The sequence below is a fragment of the Nicotiana sylvestris genome, chromosome 4 (assembly GCF_000393655.2).
Source record: "Nicotiana sylvestris chromosome 4, ASM39365v2, whole genome shotgun sequence".
In the NCBI taxonomy this organism is placed as follows: Eukaryota; Viridiplantae; Streptophyta; class Magnoliopsida; order Solanales; family Solanaceae; genus Nicotiana; species Nicotiana sylvestris.
Window position 1 is genome coordinate 86,559,493 of NC_091060.1, and position 9,137 is coordinate 86,568,629.

General features: G+C 36.3%; 1 protein-coding gene across 1 annotated transcript; it reads left to right on the forward strand.

The window, feature by feature from the left end:
• The first annotated feature begins 754 nt into the window (after positions 1-754).
• LOC138889805 (uncharacterized) lies at positions 755-5,455 on the forward strand. Its single transcript, XM_070173141.1, has 3 exons — positions 755-767; positions 4,717-4,952; positions 5,003-5,455. The coding sequence occupies exons 1-3, from the start codon at positions 755-757 to the stop codon at positions 5,453-5,455; spliced, it is 702 nt and encodes a 233-aa protein (XP_070029242.1).
• Positions 5,456-9,137: the final 3,682 nt, after the last annotated feature.

The following is a 9,137-nucleotide window of genomic DNA, read 5'->3' on the forward strand; positions in this document are numbered from 1 at the left end:
TATAAATATTAAATGATTCACATGGTTATGCGGTGTTACATGTTGAGTCTTTTACTCCATGTTTCTCTCATGTCTATTATTTACTAATTTTTATTTCTTACATACTCAATATATTATTTGTACTGATGTCCCTTTTGTCTGGGGTCGCTGTGTTTCATGCCCGCCGGTCCCGATAGACAAGTTGAGAGCTTTCCAAGTAAGCTATCAGCTCAACGCAAGGTGTCGGTGCACTGCATTTACTCCGGAGTTGCTTATTTGATCACTATAATTTGGACGTGTATTAATTAGTACGGTGGGGCCCTCTCCCGACCTTTATGGTATTGATCTACTCTTAGAGGCTTGTAGACATATGTCATGTATATAAAAGATAGTATGGCCTTATCGGCCTATGTTCAGTGTATGAGTGATCATTTTGGCCTTAGAGGCTCGTATGCCACATGTATAAGTTTTTATATCAGGTTGGGTCGTCCTATATTGAGTATTCCCTTATGTTTATTCTGGTTAGCCCATGACGGCTTGTTTGGCCCATTTTCCAATAATAGTACGATAAGAAAGATACGTAACGTTGGTACTCGGTTGAGTAAGGCACCGGGTGCCCGTCGTGGCCCATCGATTTGGGTCGTGACATTAAGTCTCTTTCGAATTGTAAATAATTTATAAAGCTCCAATTAAATTGTTGGCCAATAATTTGATAGGTTCGATCGGTTTGGAGACTAATTCAAAAGGAAAAGCTGTGCTCGAGTAATCACTTGAAATGGCGAAACAAGGTAAGTATCGTGGTTAACCTTGACTTGAGCGAATAGAACCCTTGAATTATTTGTTATGTGAAATCCATGTGTACAACGTATAGGCAAGGTGACGAGTGCCTATACGTCGTCAAATTAATTATTTGCATATTTATCTGAAAATCATAAATTATTTTAAATCATGAATTAATTATTATATTAATTATTTCTCTCATATTCCTTGCTCAATATTATGCCTTGAATCCATGCTATAATTGCTACTTGCTTAATTGATTTATGTGACTTAATTGTTATTTGACATTTAGCATATTATTTATATTGTATATTTTCTTCCTAAATCCATAATTAATTGCTACTTGTCATTACTTGTTTCCTAAATAAATCATAATTATTGTATGCTTATTTTCCATATAATTCCATATTAACTTTTGCATTTATTGGAGTAATTTCATTTGGAAGAATTGTTAAATTATATTGTTTAGGGAGAGGGTTACACGCCGCAACAGAATTGAAAGTGAATATATTGGAGGAGCGGGTTGCACGCTCCAACAGAATTGTTTGAAATGAATATATCTGAGTAGCGAGTTGCACGCCGCAACATAATTGATTGAGAGATATATTGAGGATCGGGGTGCACACTGCAATGGAATTAAATAAAAATGAATATATTGTGGGATTGGGTTGCACGCCGCAACGAGAAATTGATTAAAGTAATAATTGATTATGACTGCCGGGTTTGGCTTCGATTGTTGATGAGTTAACTATTTTATTTCTATTCCTGTCTTTCTATTATTATTATTATTATTATTATTATTATTATTATTATTATTATTATTATTATTATTATTATTATTATTATTGCGTACAGGTTAATGTAAGTGACCTGATTTAGCCTCGTCACTACTTTGTCGATATTAGGCTCGGCACTTATAGAGTACATGAGATCGGTTGTACTCATACTACACTCTGCACTTCTTGTGCAGATACCGAAGTTGATCCTAGCGGCGTAGAGTAGACTTGCTCGGATTCAGCTATTCAGAGGAGACTTGAGGTATAGCTACATGGCGTTCACAGTTCTGAAGTCCGCTTCCACTTATTCATAGTTGTGTATTTCTTTCAGACAGCTTCATTTTTATTCAGACCTTTATTTGTATTATTCTAGTGGCGTGTGCACTTGTGACATCAGTTCTGGGATGGTATTTAGACATCGCTATTATTATGGATTACTCACTTTATTTCAGAATTTATTTATGCATTTGTTTCTTTGTTATTAATTAAATTAAAATCATTAAAAATGGCTAATATTATTCTAACATTGGCTTGCCTAGCAAGTGAAATGTTAGGCGCCATCACGATCCCGAATGTAAAAATTTCGGGTCGTGACAAAATATTTTATTTCAAGCACAATATTTCTACTAAATATATAGTAGTATTTCTTGACAACGTCATCAAATTATCTTAACTCAACAATATTAGAAGGCGCAAGTGCTACTGAAAAATCATAGAATAGTGATATTTCTTTTTTTCCTCTGAAACTATTGTCATTTTTAATCTTTAACTGAAAAGAATACTCAGGCTTTCATAATCTTTAAATATGAAGTGCAGCATCAACCTTGACAAAAAGGAGGAAAACAATTATTTATGTGGGGCAGGACGGGGCAAGTCTGTGCGAGGCAAGAGGGGCAGGTTAAAATGCATAAATATGTTATGTGCGGCGACGCAAGACGAGTTAAAAATTTTGCGAGTTTAAGCCCAACCTGCACCGCTCCGCTTCCCCGCCCCATTGCCATCCTTATCTGAGATTCCTCTCGATTGAAAGGGAATTATGAACTGATGATTCTGTTCGAAGGAAGCTAATAGTAATTTTATCTTAATTTATACTTTTTTACTTTTTGATGTTATCCATGATAATTTTGTTATAATTATTGAAAAATGTAGTTTTTATTTTGTTTTTCACGATGAAGTGCTGTAATTTTGCCTTAGTAGTGTGCTATTTCATATTCTTTTTCGCCGGAAAAGATAAAGGCCAAACTCATAAGTAGTTTAATACTTGAAGAACCTATGTAATAAGCACTTCAAATTAGACTCGAGTTTAATGCACAATGACAGCCATGAGCAACTATGAAACTTTGAGCTTCACTGGAGAGGGCAATTTTCAAATCTACAACTACAACCCAAATCCAAAACATATACAATAATCAGTACTGGTATACATGTGTTTATCGAGAAAGTAGTTATCCACTTAACAGTTACTATATTTTGATAAAAAAAAGTGTTAGAGGTAAGTGAATCGTGGATGATTCAGGACCCTTTATCCGCTAATGTGATCCGTATAACCCGTAAGAAAACTAAGATAAAAGTGATGGCAATGCCAACAAGACAAGAGTTAAAATCAATTACAATAGTGAACTTTGTGTATTCACAAATATTCTTTCTTCCACTGATATAAATAATACTTGCATTAGTAATATATAAATTAAAAAAGTTTATCAAATAAGTAATACTTGCATTAGTAATACTTGCATGCATTATTTTCTTTAAAATATCCTACCAAACGAGCTCTAAGAGAAAGATGTTTTTGAGAGATCCTCCTCCTTTTAACTTAGATGATAAGCTATTTATACAAACAAGGAAGTGTCTTTTTGTGACAAGACCTTTTAACAATGCCAAAAGAACTGTTAAAAAGGCGTTTCTGGTGCAGAACATAGCTCGATGATAGCTGAGGTCAAAGAGTTAGTGAGAAGTGCTCCAGTTGGCGTGAGGGTCAAGGTAGAAAGGAAAAGGTCTGTTGGGCCTGTAGGAAATGTTCTTTTACATTGAACTTTCAGAAGGTGGTCCATTTAATTTGGATTAGTTAAAACTCTCTTCTTTAATTCCCTTCTTTAATTTTTGTAACTGCCCAAGTTGTGAAGAAACTTCTGCCCATTTATTTGACTGTGTTCTTGATGGAAGAACAACATATATATTTTTATTTCCGCTGCGTTCTGCTCTTACATTTGGTATCAAAGCAAGTAGAATGCCTCTGCCTTGTTGTTTCGAATTTTAAAGAATTGTTCAAAAACGGTATTGAAATTTCTGATCTGCATTTCTGAAACCTTTGGATGTGAACTAAATAGGAAAATATTTTTCTAGCATTCTGGAATTTGAAACGTTGTTTTTGGTATTTGGAATCATGAGATTGAGTTGTGTCTGAAAACGGGTCAAACCGGATCAAAACGACACTACTGAAAGTAGAAGATGACATTGTTATTATCATTCTGTGCATTATTATAAGAAGGGACTAGTTTTCTGATTCTCTAAGGCTTGAAAACGACATGAGTCTATGTGGGCTACTTTATTTAATATTTTAAAATTTTCTTTAAAAAAATGCACATAAGACAAAAGTTTATTGCATTATGTATTTAGCAATAAATGTTGAATAAACTTTAGATTTAATATCATGTGATCCACATAATTTTATTTAATTAAGACTTAGCCACAACAACCTTGATTAAGTAAAATTCTTTATTATGTTTGAATCACGTAAGGATATTAAGGATCAATGTCTAAGTGATCTAAAATTTATTTGATTAGAGAGTAGCCACAGCATTTTTAGTCAAATAAAATATAGGGATAAATATCACATAATATTTTACACAATAAGCTTGTGATTAATTATGCACAATATAATAACTTAAGAAATTTTATTATATTTTGCGTAATTAATTAGGATAAAATATTAAATACTTTTTCATAATTACCTACATGGATTATGGATTACAATTCGATAGTTTTATCAATGGACAGAATACCACTATAATAATAAAAATTGATAATTCTATCATAAGGAATGAATCTAATTGAATTAAGAATTTAGCTTACGTGCAATTTTTTATGTTACTAGATTCAATTTTTACATGGTTTCAATTGGTGAATCATGATATATATTTATTTGCCTTAAATTTATGTTAAGTATGTATATTTTTTGCAGTTATGCAATCTGTGAATTTTTCTGATATTTGTTATATTCCCGAACTTAATGGTGAGAATTATAAGATTTGGAAGGAGAGAATTCTTCTTCATTTAGGGCGCATGAATATTGATTATGCTATTAGGAAAGGCGGACCACATATTACTGAAACTAGCACACTAGTTGATATTGCTCTTCATGAACAATGTGAGCGGTCTAACCGCTTGAGTACCATGTCATCAAGACCAAAACTGCTGGTATTCGTGGTTCTGTCGAACAGTATACCAATGTCAAGTCATTACTGAAGGCTATTGATGAACAATTTGAAACTTCAGATAAGGCACTTGTCAGCATCCTAATTATAAAATTCTCATCTACGAAGCTCATTAGTGTGAGAGGTGTGCGTGAGCACATCATGAAAACGCCAGACTTAGAGGCTCAATGGAAAACGCTTGAGGTTGAAATGTCTGAAACTTTCCTTGTGCACTATATATTGAACTCTCTTCCACAACAATATGCTCCCTTTAATATCTCTTATAACACATATAAGGATAAATGGTCTATCAATGAACTTCTGACCATGTGTGTTCAAGAGGATGGCCGATTGTCGATGGAAACAAGAGAAAGTGCATTCATGGATACTCAAGGAAAGAGGAAACATCAAGCCAAAAAGAAGGGAAAAGAAAGAATCCTCGTGTTTTTTTTATTGAAAGAAAGGCCACATGAAGAAGGATTGCGTCAAGTTTCAGAAATGGCTTGAGAAGAAAGGTAATTCAATCTCTCTTGTAACTTATGAATATAATATGGCTGATGTTAATCATAAAACATGGTGGATTTATTCTGGTTCAACAATCCATATTATAAATTTCTTGGATGGATTAAGAAACCTGCGGAAGCCAGTGGGAGCTAAGAGAAACATCTATTCTGGAAATAAGATGCAGTCGCATGTGGAGGCTATTGGGACATGTGTTTTAGTTCTTAATAGTGGTTTCATTTTGAAATTAGAAAAGACTTTTTATGTTCCTAGTTTTTCTAGAAATTTAATTTCAGTTTCAAGACTTGTACTCTTTAGTTGTTCCTTCAACTTTTCAGAAAGTTATATTAATCTACTTTATAAATCTAAAGTTGTCGGTAATGGTACATTGTCTGATGGTCTTTTCTCTCTTGATTTACAAAATGATGTCACTTATAATGTTATGCATGTTCAAGCTGGTACAAAACGATGTGTTATGAATGAAGAACCCTCTACTTTTTGGCACCGGAGATTAGAGAACCGAGTTTTAGGTTCTGGTATGCAACCGAAGAGTCAAACGGTGAGGTCATGAGTACGAGTCTGGAACTTTTAGACGAAAGGTGCGAGTCCATCCCCATTCGGTTGGCCGCCCAAAAACAACGGATCGAGAGGTATTACAATCAAAGAGCCAACCTTCAACATTTTAATGTGGGGCACTTGGTGTTGAGGAATATGATACTAAATACCCGGAACCTGAACAAAGAGAAGTTGGGACCGAATTGGGAAGGTCCATATCGAATTATCGAGATCACCGGCAAATGATCGTACAAACTCGAAGCCAATAATGGTGAGCGATTACCAAGAAATTGGAATGTAGCCCATTTGAAACAATACTACTGCTAAGGTACGACCCCATTTATTTCTTTCCTTTACATGTATTACGTATTGGACTAACACTTGCAGGTAACGGTCAAGGAATGATGCAACCTTTAGGCCTGAAAGAACGCATTACACTCTTTTTTTCTTGAACCGGCTTTATCCCAAATAGGTTTTCCAGCAAGGTTTTTAATGAGGCAACAGTGGATTGTGTTAACTTAGAATTGAAGACTGACTATAAGCCCGAGTCGGGGGTCACATCAACAGTATCCAACCCTCTCTATGATTAGCCTCGAATACCGGGGGCCATCACCCTCGAATAATGATTTTAGCAAGGAAGGAAACTTTGTGCTCAAATAAGTCTGGGCTTGTTGGATAGGATTTATTGTAAGGGACAAATAATCAAATGAACCGTGCCCACATAGACCACTTAAGCCACAACATGAAGCTTGTATACATTTGCTATTTTATATGTTGCACACAAAAATGAAAGACCGTAGACCAACAAGAACGGAGTGGCCCTTGCTATTTAAATGGTTGATTATGATGAGTGGAAGGTGTGATATAGTGACGTTGTATACTCTGTGAGTGTGAGTACATGATTCATCTCTGAGATACATGACATTGGCATGCATATATGACATACATGCATAGAGACACATTTTCCTCATGTTGTACGGTATCACTTCATTCATGACATTTTACACCCATTAATATGTGGTCATAGAGAGGTATCTCACATTTGTTAACTGGAAAGAAAATGAAACATCTTATTTATTATAAAAAGGATCTTTGGAAAAGAAAATACAATTTTCACACTATCTCATATTTTACGACGTTTTCGGTAAAGAATTTGGATTTTCACTGATACTCTTGAAAGGCGAAACCATTTTGGAAAAACTATGAAAAATCTAAACACTTTATCTATGAGTTACTTCCTTATTTATATGCTTTACATTGTTATGAACTGTTATTGAATATTGGTGTTGGACCCGACATATGTTCCAGCTCGTCACTACTTTCAATCTAAGGTTAGGTTTATTACTTTTTGAGTACATGGGGTTGGTTGTACTCATACTGCACTTTCTGCACATTACGTGCAGATCCCGGATGCCGAAGTTGTTGCGTTCGATGGTTTCTGGATTAGAAGGCATACCTGCGTTCCTACTGTATGCTGCCTCTTGTTCACGGTAGCCTAGATTATAAATTTCTATTTATGTATACTTCGATCGGTATTAGAGCTTTGGCAGAAAGTTTTTGCCCTGCAGATACATGTTTTGTCTCTTAAAAAACTACTATATTTTGTTCCCTAAAGATATCGGGCCAAAGGGCCACCTTTATCTGGATCCAAGAGATCACCCCCACTCGAGGACTATCATCCAAGGAAAACTCGGATGGCTCAGTAAATTAAAACCCGAGGGCACAAAAACCTATTAGGCAGTGCCCGACCATAAAGGCAACAAGGCCTTTTTGGGGAAAGCTAAAATTATAATCTAAAAATTTCCAAGTAAGCATTTTTGGGGAAAGCTTCCAGTTATACCAAGCCCTAATGAATTTTAAGCAAAATTACTTCGAGAACTAGCCTTGTTCGAACCTCCGAACAAGACCTTATTATTACACGCTAAGGCATTTGAAATCTTTGCAATTGTATTAAAAAAAAGCAAAAAAAAACCAAACTTGAAAATTGTCGAAGGCAAAAAAGAGCCTTGTATATATATAAAAATCTTTACAAAGGCCAAATGGCCTCAAGAAAAAAGTACAAAAGTACAGGAAAAAAGAAAGAAAACTCTACAAAACACCTAAGCGGCCAGGTCCTCGCCGGAGCCCGCCTCATCACCGGGACCATTAGTGTCTTCTTCGCCCTCTGATCTACCGGAACCCTCTAAGCCTTCCTCATCCTTAGGATATGCCAACCTTTTGGGCTCGGCCTCTATCTTCTTAACATTTTCGATCTCGGCCAATAAGTCAAAACCCCAGGCATGAACTTCTTCGAGGGCTTCTCTTCAGGACTGCCACTTTACGTAGTCAACGATGTCTTTCAGGTGGTCCTGAGCTACCTCAGCATCAGCTTTGTATTGATCTACTATCTCCTCGGCATCGGCCCTGGTTATTTCCACCACTGACTTAACTGCTTCCAGATCGGCAAAAGCCGGACCTAGTTGAGACTGGAGGTCTTTTATTTTTTGAGATCGAGCCTCAACTTTCTCCTTCGTCACTCGAAGTTGGGCCTCAATCGAGGCCAGTTGCTCCCGGGTAGTTTCCTTAACCGAGGCCAAATGATCCATCTTGTCTTTTCACTCCTCGGCCTCGACCTTCATCACGTCCATCTCGACTCGTAGTTGGTCGATCCAGTCAATCTTCTGTTGGACCTGTGGGTTCTGACCATTAGTCATCGTGTCTATCTCGTCATCACTAACTTTAAAAAATTTTACCTGTTCCACCAGGTCGGCGTGTTGTTTCTTAGCTGCATCCAAATCGGCTCGAAGGCTCTTGACCTCTCCTTCACGTTGCTTGCTGAGAAACTTGTACATGTCTCTCTTCTCAACAAGCTCTTTGACTTCGGCCTTAAGTTGGCTCAGCTCATCCCGTTACTAGAGGAAGGTTTCATGGTGGAGCACTGAGGCCTGCAAATATGAGAAGAAATATTAGGATCATCAAGAACTAAAACTGAAAAATAAAAAAGTTTGGCAACACCTTACCCGGTTCAGCGCCTGTTATGCTTCCTTGAACAGGTATGGCACGTCCACCTCGTTCATATTTGCTTGGTCTTCATTGGTTACCAGGAACCAGAGGTAACTAGCTACCCCTATAGGGGCGAAAAGAACCTGGGCAT

Bases quoted from the DNA above. Each gene is read 5' to 3' on its own strand.
- LOC138889805 (XM_070173141.1), top strand. The intron at 4,953-5,002 runs GTATTCGTGGTT...TCATTACTGAAG, and splicing joins CATCAAGACCAAAACTGCTG to GCTATTGATGAACAATTTGA.